The following is a 21,793-nucleotide window of genomic DNA, read 5'->3' as shown; positions in this document are numbered from 1 at the left end:
CATTAGAGAAAGAGACATTTGATATACTTTAATAACCAGATTACAGGCAACAGTAAGGTTCCATTTAATATGAACATGGAAACTTCAATCCAAGAAAAGCATGCATAACCACCAAATTGGAAATTTACTTATGTAACTTTAGGGAATCTGTTCACTGTTGCTAATGAGCTGCAAAAGTGCCTTGGCTTTCCTTTGCGCTCTGTTGGTTCCACTCTTTGTAATCTCGATCAAGTGCTCATATACTCCAAACTGAAGCGCTGCCAGAATGAAAGATGAATTGTTTGATCCCAACTCAAGAAGAACTGCTGCTGAGCACTCCTTGTTCTTAGGGGTTCCTTCTCGAATGATTTGAACAAGAGTTTCAATAAACGAGAGCTGTCCAATTTCTTGCCGTCCATCTGGATGTGTTGCAAGAACTGAGAAGATGGAAAGCGCCTCATCAACCATGCCTAAGTTTCTGTCCTTCACTAACTGGCGTAAGGGAGGAACAATGCCAGCACTAATAGCCCTGCCCTTATTTGCATGGTTGAGAGATAAGTTAAAGACTGCGGTTGCAGCATCTTTTTTGCCTCTAATCGTCCCATTCTGTAACAGATCTACCAATGGAGGAATTCCATCTGATATCCCAACAGTTTCTTTATTCTCATCCAGCATTGATAAGCTAAATAAAGCTGCCGCAGAGTTCTCTCTAGCCTCAATACTTCCCTTCTGCAAGACTTCTATTATAGCTGGAATGGCTCCTTTTCTAGATATGTGTTTCTTATTAGCCTCATCAATGGATAAATTCAACAGCGCTGTCACAGCGTGCTCTTGAATTTTAGAATCCGGATAGGATAGGAGCTGAACTAATGGTGAGATTCCTCCACTCTCAGCAATCAAAACCCTGTTCTCGGGATTCTCTTTTGAGAGCATTCGGATCTTCTTTACAGCCTTTCTCTGCATTTCTAACAGACAAGAAGATAGGTCTTTAACCAATGACAAGATTTCCTCTTTGTGTTCGGCTGAGGAAGCTTCCTGGCCTACATGACTGTCTTTCTTAGGAAGCTGAAAATTGTTCTTATCACACCACTGCAAGATCAAATTTTTGAGAGCATAATTTGGTGCTAAGGACAGGTGAGCCAGAGTTTGCCTGGTCTTTGGACAGGTCCTGTGGTTGGAGTCAAACCATTTCTGTATGCTTTCTCTCTCGTATGTCTTTGATGAATAATGAAAGAAAATATGGCCCCAAAAAAACGTAACGTTAGTTTCTTTAGTGGTACAATAATCTACTGACATAAATCATGCACATAGAGAAACTTCAGAAGGGAAAGAAAGAAAAAAAAAAAAAAAAAAAAAAAAAAAAGAAGAAGAAAGAAACAACTGTAAAATCTGCCTTTTTTGGGGCTTGAAGTTCTTAAGAAATTAATTAAACTGAATACATTGCTTCTTTTATACTTATTTTTGTTTTCCATAGTCCATGTTATGTGATGATCTTATTCAACTACTATTTGAATTGCTCAACCGGTAAATAAAAGGATTCCATATGGAACAAAGATATTACCTGTCCGCTTGCAACAATAACAGGATCTGTCATTATCTCAAGTGTGATTGGGCAAAGGAATTCATGAGGGATCATTAAAGAAGGGCATTTGGAAAGCATTTTAGGCATAACAGGATCGTCAAGAACATTAGTTACTTCCATGCCTGCAACTTGTCTGAATTTGTTCAGAAGGTCAATGATATGTTGGGTAGTCTCTGCGTTTTGCCCCCCTCTTTCTCCAACAAGGTTCCTTACAGCTATTGTCTCTATCTTAAGGTCCTCAATTGTATGTAGGTCCAGCTTTTTTGCTAATCGTTCTATTATGGCACTGTCAGCATTCCGGTCATCCTTTTTAGAAAATACTACCATCATATCCATTGCTAGTTCTATGTCCTGTGTATCCGTTCGCCTTCTTGCTCTTCTAAGTTGCAAGCACATTAGCTCAAGCTGAACACAGAAACAAGCACAAGTTAGATACTTTTAACTGAACCACATTATATTCTTGCAGAAAGCTAAAAGAATTGGCTAAAATTTCGAAGTAGACATATGTTCAAAAGAACTGCCAGCAATCAAACTACTGACTCAAATCTCTTCGAACCCTTCATGTTTTTGTATCTCTCAATTACCTTTCATTACCCAACATCAGAAAACCTCCAATGGCCTAAAGAAGAGAAACAGGGGAAAAGAAGAAGGAAAGACTACAACAATGCTAAGATTCTCAACAGATGAAGCTACATATAATTTTCAAGATGATAGTAAAACTCTTAGTTAAGAACACAAGTACTTGAAACATTCATGATTCCTGATAGATATTTCCCTCATGTGTAAAAACTCCCCCTCTCAACAAGTGAAGTGAAGCTCGTAAAATGTTTAATTGAATTGTGGAGTGAATTGTAGTGAAATTTGTAGTGAAACGCGAAATTGGAGAAAAGGAGCTGAAGCAAGAGAGAATAGAGACAATAAATTTTGGAGGGTTCGGCGCAAACCCTCAAAGATCAAAAACGAAAAGAAAAGTACCTGTTCTCTCACTTCATCCGAGACCCCAAGTTCATCGCGAGGTAAACCATCCAAAGCTTGAATTAACTTTTCATGAACCGCATAAAATCTGATCATGACCGCCTCGGTTTCCAATGCCTAAATTGTGAGCAGATTAATTAGGAAATGCAAAAAAAATAAGAAAAGAAGAAAAAAACAAGATCCTAACTTCTTAACACCCCTTTTCAAAGAAATGCCTCAAAAAGCTTCAAAATCCTAACCAGATAAATCTTGCTCCCCTCGTTACAAGTTTTCAACAACTTCTTCGCCAAAAGAAGCGCCTTCTTCAAATTACACAACCAAGCAATGCCCGTCTCCGGAATCGGCCTTTCGAGGTCCCTGATCTCTTCAAAAAGTGGCAACAAGTGCTTCATGCGCCTAACAACTCCATAGCATTCTTTCTTCTGTGTTCTTCTGTAATCTCCAAACTGAGCCACAGATTCAATCACACCCACTATTTCTTGAACCACATTCAATTTCTCCGGCTGGTTTGACTCGCCCAAAACGTTAATTTCTTCCATAGCTTCCTCTCCTCCTCCGTCTTCCCTCTCTTCATCCATCACCATGGATCTGAACCCTATACACAACCCAGAAAGCTATGATTTCTAGGGCGATAGCTTTTGGAGAGCTATACAATAACTCTGCACTAAACTAGGGGTTCTAATTTTTCTTTTCTTTTCTAATTCAACAGCATGGCGACCATGATCATGAGGATTGAGGGAAAGAGAAACGCGAAGAGGAAGAAACCCTAACCCTAATCCCCATGGATTACGGTGCTGTGTGTTTCTTTTCTTGGTGATGGAGAAGGTTTTCGCGGGCTTTTCGGGTTTTTGTTCGTTTGTAAAGAAATTAATGCATTTGGAGCCTTAAATAGAAGCTAGTTCAAAATTTTATTTTATTTTTTATTTTTTAATTTACTTTATTCGAAAGTTAGTTACTTCCGGAACAACGTCCATGCGCTACATTGAACATTCAGATTTGTTATATTTGTTGATATTCCATTTGTCCTCGCCATTTTACATATTAAAAGCGTGCTTTTAAATAAAATTGTGAAAATTGAAAAAAATAAATAAATAACGGTTTTAAAATGTATATTTTTTTATGTTTTTAAACTGCAGATACAGTGGTACATTTTTCAAAACGTATAATTTTAAAAGCCGAACTACATGATTTTATTAAACGCTTAATTGTATTTTCAAAAATCATGTTTTCATTAACTGCATTTTAAAATCATTGAGAGTGTTTGGCAAGTATCTCATTTCCTCTCAATTTTTTTTCACTTTTTTTCAAAAAAGTCAAATCCAAAACATTCTAACCTTTTCTTTTTCTTTTTCTTTTTTTTTTTTTTCTCTTTTTATATCACATCAATAATTTTTTATTACTATTCAAATGAAAAAAAAAAAACCACTACAAAATAATTTTTTTTGAACTTTTCTATAAAACAATTTCAAACTTTTTTATACTTTATATCACACCAATCACTTTTTACAACTACTCAAACAAAAATTCCACAACACAAATGCTTGCCAAACACCACCATTATTTTTTTAAATCACACGTTTTGAAACCATTAAACCAAACCGATACTTAAGTATATCTAGTAATAAATTACTACTTATTCTAAAAATTTAAGAAATTTAATTTTCTTTTTTACTTTAATACTATATTAAATCATCAATTTTTTTAAAAAAAATTAAACTAATAATAAAATAATAAATTTAATTATTTAATTAATATTTTAACCTACTAAACACACAGACTTTGTTTTTCATGTATGAATATTAGGGATGAGCATGGGGGGCGGGTGTTCTCCTTTTTGGCCCCATCCCGCACCCCTACAGGAAGTGAAAATTGCACCTGCGAATCGCACGAAAAAAGAGAGAATCCATGCGATGCGAGGTGATACAGGGCGAGGGCGAAGCGGGTTCCAAAGAAAGCCTAGATCTAGAAACATGAAAATGAGAAACCAAATCACAATTTCATAACCATATTTGCGGTTGCAAACGAAGAGGATGCAAACCAAGCCATTGTAAGAGCCTATCACTGAGGTGCGGTACTTGATGTTTTATGGACAATAGAATGATGGGAATGGTGGGAAGATCTTCACGAGATCCCCTAACCGATCCTCGTTGTCGTTGGAGATGTTAACCAAATAGTATTCCTCTGGCCAACAATTAGTCGCCGAGTTATGTAATTCCTTCCCAATGAGACTGTGTTGTCTATTGGTGTGGAGATGCATCTTTATGAAAATGGGTCATTGATTAGAGAGAACCATGCCTTTGAAACACACAAAACGCGCCGACACTAGGTTTAACAAAGAGAAGAGAAATGAAAAAAAGGGGACTCAGGTGAGGTAGGAGGTTGTATGGCGCTAGGGTTAGGGAGAAGTCTCTGGAAGATGAAGAAAAGAAAATAAAATAAAAATGAAGGCGTGGGGGGGAGGTGCAGCGCAAAAGGTTAAGTATATTAGGGTTAGGGATTTTTATTTTATTCACCCGAGGCGGGGCGAGGATCCGGGGGAAAAAAAAAAACTTAAACCCGCACCCCGCCCGCATAGGTTGGTTAAAATCCAACCCGTACCCATAAAAAAAGAACACTAAAAACCATGTTTTTAAGGACGGGGAGGGGCAAAAAATGTGAATTGGAGCGAATTCGCGAGTTTTTGCTTACCCCTAAAGAATATGTATTAGAACCCAAACTATAACCTAAGTGGTATCATAAGAGAGTTGTCCGGCAATTTTTGTGTGTTGTCGGTGAAGAAACATTTGGGCCCTTTTCTGCCTATACTTTTATTTTATTTTTTGGGTCAAATTGCCCAATAACGAAAGAGAAGTTGTGGGTGGAAAATCTGTGAACTAGGGTTTTTAATGGGTCTGGATCAATGGATTACCAAAGTTTGGTCTGGTTACTGGACAGATTTGAGCCCAATATGACACTTCATCAATCAAGGCCCCTAACCCAGCAGCAGCCCAAAATGACACTTCTCATTGTTAATGTGATTTAGGAGTAAGATTAAATCATAACAACAAGCTCTCTAATAATAGTGGCCATTTTAGCTAATCAAAATACACTTTTTTTTCTTTTCTTTTTTTTTCATTTTAGCTACTAATTTTTTAACACAAATTCTTAGAGACTATTTATTAAACTTTCTACTTTATTTAAATATTATTTTTTTAATAATTTTTATTGTATTTTAAAACAAAAGGATAAGAGATAGGGAGAGATAAAGGATTTAACAAAAAGAGAAGGAGAAAACAAAAATATTAAACAAAATGTTCAATATGCTACAATAAACTATCATACTTTAACAAAATTTTCATTTTGAAAGACCTGTTAAAGCGTTAAAATGGTTCATAATAACCAGAGGCGGAGCCAACATTTAGGATTTGGGGGGCAAAATTAAAAAAAAAAAAAAATTATAAATAAAATTTTAATTTTTTTTAAAGCTCCAAGGTAACTCTGCCTTAATAGTAACTATATTTAGCTAATACAATCTATTTAGACCCTCTGTCAAGAATGTTCAGAAAATAAGTGTCAATTACACGGATCACAATAAATAACGAGAGGAGATGGAACGAAAATATAATGTCGGTGGAAGCTATTCATCTTGCGAGGTTATGCACGTACAGTTTAATTGGCATAGACCAGATTTGCCAAGAGGGATACTGTTTAGATTATCAGACATTAATAATTAGTAACCGTTCAAAGACGATCTCCAGCACAAGCAACAATTTTTCATTGCCTTGACCGTTTTGCGTAATCAATTTATCTTTGATATCCAAATTAATGAATGTAGGTGGGGTTACGTTCGGTCCAATTGAAACCCTATCATGAATTAACTCCTCAAGCATGCTTATATGTCATCTTCTGCATAATTGACCTTATTTTTATGATCAGTTCTAATATTATTTATTAAAATGGATAGACACATAGACACATAGAAGAATCTCCAACTAAAATCACCCGTTAAAATAGTACCTTAACATTCCCACCAACAAATGGTACCGGTTATAGGCTTTGTGGTATGATACTGATTGATCGGGATTATTTATAATGGGTCGGTCTTTATAATGCGAAGTTGTTGTAATTCGTGTGATTCAAGCGCTAAGAATCCTTATTCTGGATCGAAATTCTTTATAATTGTCTGCTCTGGTTGTAGTTTAATTGGATAAACAATTGATAGATGCCTCAATAGGGCCCACATAACCGAATATTTGCTCGGACAAATGAATTCCATCAATCAATCGTATGAAAATGTTTATGATTTTCTCAAGTGATCAGCAAAGATCGGCTAGGTTCGATCATGAAAAAGACTTTTACATGGGAGTACATCAACATCAACGGTAAGAACATTCATTACGTGTCATTCTAGTACCTATGGCTATGGCTTTGAAAAGACCCCGCTCATTCCCACTTCATAGTGCTCTAGAGCGCATGCTACGGCTACCTACCAAAAAAAGACAAAAAAAAAAAGAAAAGAAATATCACATTTTGATACCATAAAATTAACAGGTAGAGGAAACGTGAAATATAAGCCTTTGATTGTTTGACTTTCACGCTACGTGGCAAAATCTGTGATGGAGACTAATTAAACCCCAAAGGATAGCTTTAAATACAGCCTACCTTTTAAAGGCATGTAAATGTGTTAAAAGTATGCTGTGAAAATTTGAAAAGCACATGCGAAGGTAGCCGTTAGGGCGGACACGGAAGAACGCGACTTTTCAATCTGGGAGATCGGACGGCTATTGTTCACTAGCCGTTGGATTTAAAAATTTGTAGAGCGGACACATATATTCGCTCTTTGGGTCCTAATCTCGCTCATACAGTTCGTGCATTTCCTCTCTTTGTTTTTTTCGGGGGGGATAAACCCCAAAAGCCTGAAGAACGACAAAGACTCAGAGAAGAGAGTGAGAGTGAGAGAGAGAGAGAGAGAGAGAGAGATCGCTCGGGGTTTTGATGGAGTTTTTCTGAAGATTGTTTGTTTGGCGTTTCAAGAAAGATCGTGTCAGGGGCTCAAAGGAGTATTTTAGTTTGGGATTTTTTGTTTGTTTGATTGGAATCGGTAAAGGGAATCCGTATATTTTTTTTAATGTATGTTGGTGGGATTTGGAATTTAACGATCTGAGTGTTACTTGTGAATTTCAGTTCTTGATTGGGTTCTTTTCTATTTTCTTTCTGGTTCGATTTTCGATCGAGGGGTTTCGGTGTTCTTTCTCACCTTTTGCGATTGTGGGATTTGCATTTGGGTTTGTGTTTTTGCGATTGGATTCTGAATCTTTGTTGTTGTCTTTTTTCTTTTTCTTTTTTTGTTAGAGAAATGGCTGGATCAGACGAGAACAATCCGGGCGGGATCGGACTCACAAATTTTCAGGGTACTAGGCCCGGATTTGGTTGTGAAATTTCTATGCTTAGGCTCTAAACCCTAGTCTTAAAAATCGGATTTTATTTTACTTTTTTTGCATTTTTTCATTGTGTGAATCAGAAGGTGGATTTCGTGCTGGTGGTGGAAAAGTGGGTTTGCGGATTGGACACAACCGGAGAGCACTGAGCAACATTAACAAGAATATAGTAGGAGCTCCTCCTTACCCTTATGCGGTCAACAAAAATGTTTTTTCTGAGTAAGTACTTAAAACCTAGTGTCTATTTGGTCAATGGGAAAAACCAGAGGAAATTAGAAGAAAATGAAAGATCTAAACATTATTTATTTCTGTTGCTTTTTTTTTTCTTGCAAAATTATTAGCAACTTAATTCGAGTGGGTAAAATCGGTGCGTTACTTATATACTGTAATCAAAGATTGTAAAAGATAAAAAGTAGGTACTTAAAAGACAAAGAAAGTTAATAGAACTTTCGGTTTGGTAAACAGAAAACATGCAGATTGCAGTAAGAAACCACCGATTCCTGGACATCGACCAATTACTAGGTCAGTAATCTTCTCCAAAATGTTTGTGTTTGAAGTTTTTCTTTTTTTCTTTGGCTTTTAATTTTTGCTTTTCTTTTTCATTTTTTAGGAAGTATGCTGCCCAGATGTCAAATACGCAGCAACCTATATCAGAGGTATTATTTTTCTGTGATCATTGAAGATAGTTGATTTGGGTAGATAGGGTCGGTTTTAAGATTGGATTGATTTGTTAGGAAACTGAGAAACCAGTCCAGTTGGTCCCAAATCCTAGTGAGTCTGAAGACTGTACCATCATAGATGTGGAAGACTACAAGGCGACTAGTGATGTGCCAATGTTTGTGCAACACACAGAAGCAATGCTGGAGGAGATTTATCGAATGGTATTTTCTGCTCATCTGTCCTTTTACTTAAAATGGTTGGTTGGAATGGCATTAATGTTTTGATTTCCTCCAGGAGGTGGAAATGGAAGACATAGCTGAAGAACCAGTTCTTGACATAGACAGCTGCGATAAGAAGAACCAGCTTGCAGTTGTTGAGTATATTGATGATTTATATACTTACTACAAGCAGGCAGAGGTGATGAAGAATCTCCACTCTACCTGCTTCGTTTGAGTGTAGTTTAATCATGAAACTGCTTTGGTAGTCCTGCTTAAGTCCGAGTTCTTTTATTGTTAGCAACAAATGAATTTGACATCTATTTAGAGGATCATTTCGAAACCATTGACTATCGGCTAAGAAGTCTATATAGATAATTGCGAGGTTTCATATTGTAGGTGAGAATTTTTGGGCCTTGTAGGAACGTAGAAGGCTTATCAATTAAGTGAATTTTGGTTAATGAAAAGTTGGCATGTATATATCAATCTGGAAGATTGTCAAAGATAATGTTATAAAAAAATCTTGTGGTTTTTTTATAGAAAAGGTGGGAGTTTGTGGTCCTAGACAGTAGAACGCCTAATGATGCAGTAATTTGGAGTTTGATTGATGAATAGCTGGCTCATAACACAATGTACTAACATTTTTGTTCATTGTGTCCTTGCAGAGTTCTAGCTGTCCCCAACTAAATTACATGGCACAGCAATCTGATATTAACGAGAGGATGAGAGCCATTCTCATTGATTGGCTGATTGAGGTACATTAAACTTTGTTTTAGTGGCTTAAATCTAACTGAAATCACTAACGAGTTAATGAATAAAATGACAGGTGCACTACAAGTTTGAACTGATGGACGAGACCTTATATCTTACTGTAAACCTGATTGATAGATTCTTAGCTGCTCAACCAGTGGTGAGGAAGAAACTCCAGCTGGTTGGAGTAACAGCGATGCTTCTCGCCTGCAAATATGAAGAAGTTTCAGTTCCTGTTGTGGAGGATTTCATTGTGATTTCTGACAGGGCTTACAGCAGAAAAGAAGTGCTTGATATGGTAGATTTAACTAAATGCATTTTGTTTTACATTCTCTTCAAACATTATTAAGATTAGAGCATATGATTCACTTATATATACTGCAGGAGAAGCTTATTGTCAATGCCCTACAGTTCAACCTCTCAGTTCCCACAGCATATGTGTTTATGAGGAGGTTTCTCAAAGCTGCTCAAGCTGGCAAGAAGGTATGTAATATAAAATAAATCAACTAAACTGCACAGTTCTATATTTAGCAATGATTTTGATTAGACAAAATTTATTGAATCAGCTCGAGCTGCTCTCGTTCTTCCTGATCGAAATGTGCCTGGTTGAGTATGAGATGGTTAAGTTTCCACCTTCTTTGTTGGCTGCTGCCGCAATATTTACAGCTGAATGTACCCTCGGTGGCTTTAAGCAGTGGAGTAAAACCTGTGAGTGGTACACCAACTACTCGGAGGAGCAACTATTGTAAGCGGTTATTTTTGTCGTTATGTCATTACAAGTTTATGAATCAATGCATTTAATTAACTAAATTGCATTTCTTTTTCTAAATGGTATGGCGACCTTGTTCATGTGTAGGGAATGCTCAAGGATGATGGTTCATTTCCATCAGAAATCTGGCACAGGGAAGCTCACTGGTGTTCACCGGAAGTATAATACTTCTAAGTATGGTTATGCTGCAAAAACTGATCCTGCTAACTTTCTCTTGGGAACCAAATGATCAGGGGCAAAGAAACAGATGATGATGCATCAAACACAAGACTAACTTTTACTACACTTGGGGGTTGGTTGGGGTGTGCAAATTGAGCAACATAAGTTGCCCCTGGGTTCTTGAAAATATTCTAGTTTGGTATTCCAAAATTTGGTCTTTTATTCTATGTTTTGTAGTTTGAACATAGGAGGGATTTCCACCCTTTTTTTTTCTTTTTTCTTTTTTCTTTTGTAGAGGAAAATAATCTCAGTTCTTCCTGAAATATTGTCCTCTTATGAATGAATGATAAAGTGTCAATGTTCATTTTTGTTTGTTTTGTTATATCAAATTGAGGTGAATTTGTCCAATGGCTCAAATTGTTTTGTTGTTCGTCCATTTTTCCTCAGATGACTCAAATCATTTTATAATCTACCTATTGAGGTGTTTTCATGCAGCAGATGCTTTGCTTGTTTAGCACCATCTAAACAATCAAAAAAGCATTCCTCTCTTTACCTACGAAGCTCAAATAATAGGATAAGCATTAAAACCAAGTGGCCTACCCTTACAAGGCCCCATGAAGTCCAAAAAATGATTAGGAGGCCTAAAATAAAAAGACCTCTTCCTCTCAAAGCTGAGGTATGTTTTCTCTCTCAGAAGATAGAAAACATCCTAACTTAATTTACCGTGGGATTTTTTTCCGCTGGCCTAGATCTCCTGGTGCCACCAAAATAGATCCGTTCGATCTCTCTTATTCTGAATTGATCCACAAAACAAGTAAGAATTGCACCAAAAAGAACAAGAAAAACAAAAACTAATTATTTGCTGCAAAAATATGTAAAATATTATAAAAAGTTCCGTTGCCGGGACTTGAACCCGGGTCTCTCGGGTGAGAGCCGAGTATCCTGACCAACTAGACTACAACGGATTTTTGTGTAATACAACAATATCTAATAAATTTAACATAATATTTTTAGATGAAACTGATGTGACGGGACAAATATAATCATTGGATATCTTTTGAAATAATTCTTATTTCAAATAATTTTACATAAAGATTGAAAATGGAGCGATCGGATGACCAAACAAGGATACTTTTTTCTTTATATGTTATTTAAATCGCGAAACTACTATGTTTTTATTTTTAAAAAGGATAATTGCGTTATTGATTTTTGTGGTTGACTTAAATTATAAATCATTTCATATGTTCAAAGATCTTTATAGTTGTCTTAATTTACAAATTGATCCCTAAAGTCAAATTCCGTTAAAATTTTTTACAAGTTTCGTTAAATGTTACGTAAGCGCCACATCAACGCCAATAAAATAGCAACACATGTCCATATTAATAAAAAAATCTACATATATTAAAAAACAAATAAATAAATAAAAAGAAAAAAAAACAAATGGGTAGTTGCCCGTCTGGCCACCCTAGTGGCCTAGGGGTGGTCTATGCATTTCCACGCAACAACCCCGATTGGTAGCTGTCCCTTTGTTTTTTGAAAAAATAAGTTTTGAAAAAATAAGTTTATATATATATATATATATATATATATATATATATAATAGATGCGTGTCACCGTCTTATTGGTTGACATGACGCTTGCATGGCGTTTAACAGAATTTGTCAAAAAATTTAACGGAATTTGACTCTAGGGATCGATTTGTAAATTCAGCTAACCATAGAAATCTCTGAATTCATGTTAATACCATAAGTAATGATTTGTAATTTAGGCCAACCATAATAACCAATGTCTCCAAGAGATAGTTCAATCGGCTGGAAGTCACGCCTTATGAAACGGAGGTCACTAGTTCGAATTCGTCATCTCTCTTCCTGTGTGGACATGTCAAAAAAAAAAAAAAAAAAAAAAAAAAAAAAAAAAACCACAATGATCAATGATATAATTGTCCATTTCTAAAATTGCATACATTAAAAAGTGTTCTATAAGTGTTAGAAGATTTTTCTCTCTCTACTTACCTGTTAAGGTTGTTTGGGCAACTACCCAAGTAGATGAGGCCTAGAAAGGATGAACCCAGCCCCATTATATATAAATTGTAGCCTCAAAATTTGTTAAAAATATATTTAGGGCCCTCTTCAAAAAATTTTGATGCAGGCGAACCCTCCAAAATTAAATTCTTAATTCGCTCCTAAAGCTTGGACAGTAGAAGTCTACTGCTAGCAATTTTTTGACACGATCTCTAAATTTGATACGAATTTAATGTGAAATTAGCTGATTAAGATAGAGGAGTTTGACCCACTTAATTAAATAAGTCAAGTTAAGATTGATCTATATAATTTTAAATTCATGTCTCAATATAACTCAAACCAGATGGATTTGGCTTAAAGCACTACCAGTAACTTTTTTTAAAATTTGGAACCAAATTATTTTGTTTTTATATTCAAATAAACTCTACAATAGCTCCCATAATAGTTTAGGTGTTGTAAAAAAACTACAACGCATTTTTTGAAGTATTTTTAACCATCTAGATCTAATTTCATTATCTTTTTATTTCTTGTGAAAAACTTTGAATTAAATTTAGACTATTGAAAAAATTACAAATTTTTTTACAACATTTATATTTAATTCAAATACGATACGTAAACACAAATTTAGTACAAATTAGTACACAAGAGGCTGCCGCACGGGGTCCCCATTCAAAATGTTTGACGACAAAATAGTAAAACCCCACTTGACTTTCTGTGCAAGGAACACAAAATTGGCTATTGAATATTTGAATAAGAAAAAGCTAATGACATTAATTATATTATTACCCATTTAGAGCAACAAAGAAGGCAAAATCCCAAGAATGACTGACGTTGTCGTTCAACGAACTGTAAGCAGTAGTGAAGTAACGTATGAATCTATCTATCCCTGTAGAAGACAGAGGAGAAAAGCTAGCAAAAATCTAAACTCAAACCCCAATTCATGCCCAGCTGCCACGCACTATCTGCCACGTTTCACTTTCCATCTGTCAGACCCGTTCGCAGCCAGAAATTTTTACGCAACCCAATCCCCAACCAAATAGCCGACTTGCAAAACTACCACTATTTCTATCGATGGGAGCCGAGCCCACCTGCCCAAAAAACCATATGGCCAAATTGCTCATTTTGCACTTCAATTTGTAGAAATTTAGAAAATATTCTGATTCCAAATACCTGACAAAGATGGCCCCATGAATCTTTAACTCAGGTAAGGAAAATACACACCTTGAAAAGACTTCCATTTGTCAATAGAATTTTGAGGTGGGTTTTGATTCATACCTGATTTTTTTTTTTCTTCTGTTGTAGTCAATACCCATGACTTTCATTTGCCATTTTTTGGTGTTTTTGGCGTTAATGGTTATATGAGATTTCTCTACAAGGATATTTTTGTCCTGGTCGTGTACTTGGATAAGAATGTGGTGTAGGATTGAGAGCGAGTTTCTGATTGATACTTGTCGACGTTGTCGTTTATTGTGGATTCAGATCTTTTTATGTCAAGTGGGGAGGCTTCTAGCAATTTCTGGGTTACCCTTAGACAGCGATGCTAGAACTGTCGCAATTTATTTATGGTAAATTGAATTTGATGGGTGTCTTTTACATGAGATGGCTGTCTTGTTGCTTTAATAAAAACTTGTCATTTTTTTCTTCAGATAAACAAGGTGGTGTCTCTCTCAGTATGTAAGGTTCCTGTAGATATTGTTGATTTTTCCAGTTGAGTGTCTAGGGAGTGAAAAAAAAAAATTGGGTTCTTCTTGTACAAGGAAAGATGATGGAAATGAAAGAGAAGAAGTTCCTTACAGTGGCACCCTTTGAGTGTGCTTGGCGAAAGGATTTGAAATTTCGGGAAGCCGGGAGGGGTTGTGTGGCTTTTGAGGCTTTCGCTCACAACGATGTCACCCTGGTTTTCCGGGAGAATGTGGGAAGCCAACACTACCATTACAAAAGGGATAATAGTCCTCACTATACAATTATATTGGGTAGTCATAGGAATAAGAGGTTGAAAATTGAGGTAGATGGGAAACCTGTGGTTGATGTGGCGGGTGTTGGGCTTTGTTCTTCTTCGGCGTTTCAAAGCTATTGGATCAGTATCTACGACGGGTTGATAAGTATTGGTAAGGGAAGATACCCTTTTCAGAATCTTGTCTTTCAGTGGCTAGATTCAAATCCGAATTGTAGCGTTCAATATGTTGGGCTTAGTAGCTGGGATAAACATGTAGGATATAGAAATGTGAATGTGTTGCCTTTAAGGCATAATCATATATCTTTGTGGAAGCATGTGGATTGTGGTGAATTAGAAGTTGAGGAGGGTGCGGAAGAATATTTGAAAAATGAGTTCACAGATTATGAGAAATGGGATCTTGCAAATTTTCTTGAGAGTTGGGAATTATCGGACTTTGTTTTCATTGTTGGCACTGAGGAAAGACCGGTACCTGCTCACAAGGCAATCTTGGAAGCATCTGGTAATTTTCCTTTGAGTTCGTCCGAAGATGTTGCCCACCTTCAGGATGTAAATTATCCAGTTCTCCATGCGCTTCTTCGGTATATCTACACAGGCCGCACCCAGGTACTTTATTCTCCCGTCTCATATACTTGTATTTTTTTCCCCGACTCTCAAATACTCTCATAGCTATGGCTGTTGTAACTTTATTGTGGAGCTTCAGATTCTAATGGTGCTCGTGTTTATGTTTGCCGTAGATTCCAGAGTCACAACTTGGTTCCTTGAGGGCTCTGGGCTTACATTTTGAAGTGGTGCCATTGGTCAAGCAGTGTGAAGAAACCATGGAACGGTTTAAATTAAATAAAAAGTTGTTTGACTCGGGTAAGAATGTGGAATTATCATATCCGAGCACTAGGCCCCATTGTTGTGCAACCTTCCCTTCTGGACTTCCTGTCAATATCCAAAAGCTCAAACAATTGCACTTAACTGGCCAATTCAGTGACGCGAGCATCTATATTGAGGGCCAAGGTCTTGTTGCCCAGCCTCATAAAATTATTCTCAGTTTGTGGAGTTTCCCATTTGCAAAGGTGAGAAAAAAAAAACTTCATTCTTGTGCGACTCCCTTGCCTCTCTACATGGCATATAATCTTCCCATGGTTAAGCAATTAGCTTCTGAACTGGAAATTTCTATTCAATTATGCTAAATGGATTAGAAACTTGTTATACCTTAATAGAAATTGGGTAAGAATATGACTGAGCCCCATAATAGCCTTTTCTTTAATAGTTGTAAAATTCAGTTTTTTTTTTTTTTTTTTGGCTGATTGTGTCTGAGTAGGCTCAAAGAAATCTACAGCAAACAACAAAAAGTTTGGTTTCATTGTTTTGTTCACGGCCCTTGCTTTTAACACAGCTCTTATTGTTCACTGTCAGGCTAAGGCTTCCTCCATGATAAGCTCATATGAACAAAGAGTCATTTTAACCATTTTCTTCTCATTGCCTGTCAAGAATGTCTACATCTTCACATGATTTACATGGGAAAACGACTGGATTTGGCAAGAAGACTCTTGTAACATAGAAAATAGACAAGTTAAACATTATCATTTCTATATTGAAGGAGGTTAAAATGTGAATACCCTTCAAATTCTAACTTCTTGGGGTCCAACAATGCCACATACTCTGTTTTTATGTCTGTATCCGGCACACACAAGGTTGGCATAAACTCCTAGAAAAGGAGTGGCATATAGGTTTATCAAAGGAATGAGGTCTTTCTTTATGTATGTCTTTTGAAGTACGGTATTTTATTAGTTCTTTTTACTTATATATATACATAGAGAAGATATTATATTAGTTCTTTGTTCCTTGTGGATCTTGTTGGTTTTTATTTTTTTTCCAATGAGAAATGTTTGTTTTCATTCTCCTACCATTCTCTTGTCTATATCTGTACAAGAGATGTGTAAATCCACCATTGAATCTGTGAAACCCAATTGTTGGTCCTACAGATTCAATGGTGGATTTTAAAAAAAGATGGATAAGAGATGTGTAATAGAATGATACCAAACGCGTCTCTTTACCAATTCATGTGATTTGCTACTAAAGTAAAAAATCGAACTTGGCAGATGTTCACAAATGGAATGAATGAAACCATGTCATCAGAGGTTTCTTTGAGGGATGTGTCACCAGAAGCATTCAAGGCTATGCTTGAGTTCATGTATAGTGGTGAACTTGATATGGAAGTCATTATGGATTCCAGTGCCTTGTTACTCCAACTTTTGTTTTTGGCTGACCAATTTGGAGTTACTCTCCTTCATCAGGAATGCTGCAAAACACTTTTAGAATGCCTCTCGGAGGTAGTTTGGCAACCCTTATCTTAGCTAATAATTTCATTTTCCAATTGTATTTGAGATCATTGTTTTTGTCTGTCATTATCACAGTATGTTGCTTGTCTGACTAGAACTAAAAGACGGAGAAGTGACTTGCGGTTTCGGACTTCTGAAAAAAGAAAAAAGAAAAGAAGAGCTCCATTTTGTGAGAATGAATTATAAAATATTAATACCTCTCGTGTACATATTATATGCAGGGATGGAGTTCTCCTAGTGGAAGGTCATACAACGAGTTTTTCTATTATGCACAAGTTTAATGGACGAGGAAGCAGACAGTTTTGGCAAAGTAATTGGACTGTTGCTTTTCAAGCTAACTGTTGAACTTTGTTGCAGGACTCAGTAGGTCCTATCCTCCAAGTGGTCTCATCAATCCCATCATGTAAACTTATCGAAGAAACGTGTAAGAGGAAATTTGCAATGCACTTCGATTACTGTACAACTGCAAGCCTTGACTTTGTCTTGCTAGACGAGACAACTTTTACCGATATAATTCAGGTTGGTTCTTAAGTTGCTTACTGGTTGTGTGGTTGACGGTTAAGTCTAGGATTAAGATAGCCATATAAGGGCACACATACCCTCTCCAGAAAAGAACAGCATAAGTGGTCAAATAACTTAGAACTGGAAGGGACGAATGCTCCACAACTGGAGTATGGTTACCAGCTTGAAGAGTGGGAAGTGGGGTGAGAGGAGTGAGTGGTTTTACTTCTGTTGTACTTCTCCAATACGTAAAGAAAATGATGGTTGTTTTGGTAATTTAGTATATTAAACTAAAGACGGTTTCTCACATATGACACTATATATTGGTGAGGAGTTGGAGAAGCACTCAGGAATTTGCTGAAGTACCTCGATTGCAATTTAGAAGTATGGACCCATTTATTTCTGGATTTTCAGATACTGTTATTGCTTGCAGTTGAAACAGGAAAAGTCCATGTCCGTAGCCAAAATTACAAGTCCAAAGCATATAGGATTACTTGTATCTTTTCTTACTCTGATAGTATGGGATGCCAAACACTTTGGTACTTTCAAAAAATCAATTGATAATATGATTTATAATATGTTTTGGGATTTTGCAGCATCCAGATTTGACAGTAACATCTGAAGAAAAAGTTCTCAATGCAATCTTAATGTGGGGCTTGAGAGCAAAGGAATTTTATGGGTGGGAGGTGGTGGATGATTTAATCATAAATTCAGCCCCTGGACACCTTTTCGGGGAAAGGCTTCCGTCTGTTCATCACATGTTAGGATTTGTCCGATTTCCGTTACTTCTGTGTGCTTTACTTAAGAAGGTATGTAGGCCCTTGATATAGAGACTTATCAGCCAGTCTACTGAATATAGTAATTCCTTAGTTTGATTTCTCTTACATTTGTATTGATCTTGCAGTTGGAGAAGAGCAGCATTAGTAGGCATATTCTTAATTTTGATAATCTTGTAAGTTATTAATTTCTCTTTTACTAATTATACTTTTCGTTGAGCATATGGAATTTTTGTTTCTTATTTATATGTTAATGTCCCAGGTGAAGGAGGCCATCAATTATGTAGAATTTGGATTGGCAGGGCTAGAAAATGATCAAAAGTAAGTATAAAGTATCTTAGTGTTGTATCATGATAATGGTTTCTGATCTCTTGCTGTAGGGGCCTTTCCTAATGAATAAATTATCATTTTATCTAAGGGTAGAGCGATAATGCATAAAGGAAAACAGTTTATTTGGTTGCTGAGAACAGAGTTTGGCTAATATTCTTTTTATGGATACTTTTAAATAGGAGTTTTCTAGCATGGTCTTACTTCTGTAATGTAAAATTCCATGCATAAGATAGAACCATATCGCATGATAGAGAATAGTTTCTATGGTTGCAGAGGACAATGAGTTTGGTACTATTCTTTCTGTAGACATTTTTAAAAAAGGAGTTAGCTAAAGTGGTCTTGCTTTTGTAGTGCAAGATTTCAACATAGGCGATCTAGTTATAAGGAGCTCCAGTACATCTGTGATGGGGACAGCTATGGAGTTCTGTACTTTGCAGGCACATCGTATGGGAAACATCAATGGGTAAATCCCGTTCTGTCTAAGGTGAAACCCTTAATACTTCATTTCTTTGTCAGCCTCTTATTCTTGGTTTTTAAAAAAAAATAAAAAAAAAATAAATAAATAAAGTTCTTGATAGGCCGAGTATTTTTAATACAGATTTTCATCCCTTATTAATTGAATTTTTCAGCGAATTACTATTACAGCCAGCAGTCCCCCTTCACGATACACTGATCCCAAGATTTTGGCCTCCAGAACTTATCAGGTATGATGAACCAAACTTTGTAGAAGTTGTTGCACCATAAGCTTCTTTAACTGGAAACTGAAACGTATTTTCCTATATAAAGGGAACGTCATTTGCTGGGCCTCGGATGGAAGATGGACATAGGTGTGCATGGTGGGCAGTTGACATTGGCCAAGACCATCAGGTTTTATACATACCTTTGGATATAATGTTTTTAATTATGTAATAAAACCTAATGTTGTGTGCTTTACTTCAAGTTTCCACTTACAGGCACCGTAGAAGAAGAATTATCATAATCACTCATGGAATAAGCTTTTAATAGCATATAAAATCTTAGCATAAACTTTGATCAAGTCTTATATGATTATATCATGGTCACCAAATAGCTAACAAAAACCATGCACAAATTTCCTGAATATGAATGTCTGTAACATAATTTAGCCTTCTGACTTGACACTTGAGAATTAAGGTCCTGTCTGTGAGTCTTGTGCCCTTCAAAATTAAAATGGTAGGTTGAATCTCAGACTTAGGAAACAAGAGGACCTTTGGAGAGTACAAATAAAAAATACCAAGAAACTGATAAAATCAAAAGAAACAAGGGAACTCTAGGGTTTATTTGATATGTGCATTTACACCAAAAGGCCTCTTGCAGAATACAGAGAAGGAATTTAAAAGAGTTGTTGAGGAAAGACATAAATAGGATGTGATCAAAATGGAGCCATAGCCTGAGCTGTTCTGTTGTCAGCTCAAATAGTTGGGCGGATTCATACGGTCAAATGAGTTTTCTGAATGTATTTGTGAAACACTGTAATCTGTTTTAGCTAGGTCCATAACATGGTTCTTTGTAAGGGCCAAGGATAATGTATATGTAGTGGCAATTATTGACATGGTACTTGATATCACATAACTAGGAAGTACCAATTTTAGGCCCGCCTTTACCTAAAACCATCCTAAATAATTGTTGGCATCAAACTATATCTTTGGAAGTCGAATCGTGGGTCAAATAATGGTTTTTTCCTTCAGTGCCTTCCTTTCATTAGGTTGCTCATGATATTATGGTTATTGTCTAATTACATCCTGATGCAAGAGGCATTGGTGCAGCTTATGTGCAACTACTACACCTTGAGACAGGACGGTTCAAGGGCTTACATGAGATCTTGGAATCTCCAGGTAAAATACCATCTTCGGGATTGAAGCAATATTTTGCTGTTTTTTTTTTTTTTTAATAATGCTAGACCTACAACTCTTTTACAACATGGCTTCAATCACATGCTAGCACGTGTTAGCAAAGCTGTAAAAGAGTCGTCGGTCTAGCATTACTCATTCTTTGTTTAGGTCTCTCCAAAAATGGTCTAGCATTACTCATTCTTTGTTTAGGTCTCTCCAAAAATGGTGTGGTGGGTGAAATATTGACTGGAATATCTCTCTTATGCATCTTCAGGGCTCTTTGGATGGGAAGACTTGGACAAACTTGAGAATACATGAGAATGATCAAACAGTGTGTAAACCTGGGCAGTTTGCATCGTGGCCGATAGTTGGACCTAACGCTCTCCTACCTTTCAGATTCTTCAGGGTTCTACTTACGAGCCCGACCACTGATGCTTCTAACCCCTGGAACTTCAGCATTTGCTTCTTAGAACTTTATGGTTACTTCCACTAGCTTGACTGGAAGTACGTGCCTCTGTGGCTTGTGGCTTGTATCTTATCGTCTGTAGCCTTCTTTTCTTATTCGTAACGGCCCCCATCATCATGTACATTTGCTTGGTTATGCGAATAAAGCAAGAATAAACTCGAGGCTTTCTTTTACATCGGGCATGCGGCCAAACAAAAAGAAAAGCATCTAATCCAATACATAAGCCAAATTCTCATCGGATAACTTAAGTAAATCTTATGATAAAACTAGTGCATTGAAAGGGTTTCCAAGATAGCAACCAAAAGGTTTGTTTGGTTTAATGGGTTTCAAAACATTTTGTTCAAGAAAATAACTACTTCATAAAACGTCGTTTTGAGTGTATAGTAAAATTGTGGTTTGGCAATGGCGGAGCTTAAAAAAATTTACCCCTAATTGTTTTTATATTTTTAGTTTTGCCCACCCTAATTTTTTTTATTTTTTTTATTTTTTATTTTTTATTTTTTTTTTAAATTTGGCCCCCCAATTTCTCAATGCCGACTCCGCCACTGTGGTCTGGTTTTAAAAAACGCAATACGACCATTAAAATCATGTCTTTAAAATTGCATTTCTTGCCTGTAATATTTTCATATTTTTAAACCCACTCCAAACAGGACATTTTCTATAATATTTTTTAAAAGCTCACATTTTTCACCTGCGATTTCAGGACTAAACGGATTCAAATTCATGTTGGTTAGAAAGAAGTATCGTCGAGTGTTTGCCACAATTCGATTAGATGAAGTGGAGCCAGTAGTTCAAATACTTAAAAGAAATTGCTATAAATCATAGAGTGCACTAGAAGTTGCTAAATAACGTGTTCCACAAAACTCCAGCAAACCAAGTAAGTCGTCTAGCAAAATGAAAATCGCCCTGAGGCTAAAGTTGTGCCAAAAAGTTTACTGAATGTAAAATGTCCTTTTGATTTGTGCGACCGCCGTTACCCTCGAGGTTTTCTATCTTTTTCTTCTTAAATTTTTATAGATAAGAAAGATAAATAGAGATAGACAAAGAATCACA

The 21,793-nt window shown here is 36.3% G+C and overlaps 3 protein-coding genes, 1 long non-coding RNA gene and 1 other non-coding gene across 7 annotated transcripts; 2 read left to right on the top strand and 3 right to left on the bottom strand.

Annotated features, from left to right (window-relative positions):
- LOC133870280 (U-box domain-containing protein 15) lies at nucleotides 1-3,384 on the bottom strand. The gene is made up of 4 exons (XM_062307368.1): nucleotides 2,776-3,384; nucleotides 2,537-2,653; nucleotides 1,541-1,966; nucleotides 1-1,194 (listed from the first exon to the last, which is right to left on the bottom strand). Exons 1-4 carry the CDS (start codon nucleotides 3,118-3,120, stop codon nucleotides 139-141), a joined length of 1,944 nt encoding a protein of 647 aa, XP_062163352.1. The 5' UTR covers nucleotides 3,121-3,384; the 3' UTR covers nucleotides 1-138.
- A 3,906-nt stretch (nucleotides 3,385-7,290) lies between these two features.
- Nucleotides 7,291-10,914, top strand: LOC133872063 (G2/mitotic-specific cyclin-2-like). The gene is made up of 12 exons (XM_062309573.1): nucleotides 7,291-7,616; nucleotides 7,868-7,926; nucleotides 8,037-8,172; nucleotides 8,419-8,475; nucleotides 8,564-8,609; nucleotides 8,688-8,834; nucleotides 8,908-9,030; nucleotides 9,494-9,583; nucleotides 9,655-9,876; nucleotides 9,963-10,061; nucleotides 10,145-10,323; nucleotides 10,435-10,914. The coding sequence occupies exons 2-12, from the start codon at nucleotides 7,872-7,874 to the stop codon at nucleotides 10,574-10,576; spliced, it is 1,296 nt and encodes a 431-aa protein (XP_062165557.1). The 5' UTR covers nucleotides 7,291-7,616; nucleotides 7,868-7,871; the 3' UTR covers nucleotides 10,577-10,914.
- A 484-nt stretch (nucleotides 10,915-11,398) lies between these two features.
- Nucleotides 11,399-11,471, bottom strand: TRNAE-CUC (transfer RNA glutamic acid (anticodon CUC)). Its single transcript has one exon. It is a non-coding gene; the product is annotated as a tRNA-Glu (tRNA).
- Nucleotides 11,472-13,289: 1,818 nt separating this feature from the next.
- LOC133870357 (uncharacterized) lies at nucleotides 13,290-13,802 on the bottom strand. The gene is made up of 2 exons (XR_009900702.1): nucleotides 13,698-13,802; nucleotides 13,290-13,615 (listed from the first exon to the last, which is right to left on the bottom strand). It is a non-coding gene; the product is annotated as an uncharacterized LOC133870357 (long non-coding RNA).
- Nucleotides 13,590-20,913, top strand: LOC133870356 (BTB/POZ domain-containing protein At2g30600). Of its 3 annotated transcripts, none has more exons than XM_062307454.1 (13): nucleotides 13,590-13,731; nucleotides 14,174-15,087; nucleotides 15,219-15,548; nucleotides 16,578-16,808; nucleotides 17,175-17,336; nucleotides 17,915-18,127; nucleotides 18,223-18,270; nucleotides 18,357-18,415; nucleotides 18,776-18,908; nucleotides 19,054-19,128; nucleotides 19,211-19,291; nucleotides 20,209-20,277; nucleotides 20,549-20,913. In XM_062307454.1, the coding sequence occupies exons 2-13, from the start codon at nucleotides 14,290-14,292 to the stop codon at nucleotides 20,765-20,767; spliced, it is 2,418 nt and encodes an 805-aa protein (XP_062163438.1). In that variant the 5' UTR covers nucleotides 13,590-13,731; nucleotides 14,174-14,289; the 3' UTR covers nucleotides 20,768-20,913. The 3 variants fall into 3 exon arrangements, with proteins under 3 accessions (XP_062163438.1, XP_062163439.1, XP_062163437.1); XM_062307455.1 differs by lacking the exon at nucleotides 13,590-13,731 and adding an exon at nucleotides 13,848-14,092 and having other exon boundaries at nucleotides 19,070-19,128; nucleotides 20,549-20,687; XM_062307453.1 differs by lacking the exon at nucleotides 13,590-13,731 and adding an exon at nucleotides 13,858-14,092.
- The last annotated feature ends 880 nt before the right edge of the window (nucleotides 20,914-21,793 follow it).

Source organism: Alnus glutinosa, chromosome 6, assembly GCF_958979055.1.
Source record: "Alnus glutinosa chromosome 6, dhAlnGlut1.1, whole genome shotgun sequence".
Lineage (NCBI taxonomy): Eukaryota > Viridiplantae > Streptophyta > Magnoliopsida > Fagales > Betulaceae > Alnus > Alnus glutinosa.
This window is presented reverse-complemented; position numbering and strand designations above follow the sequence as displayed.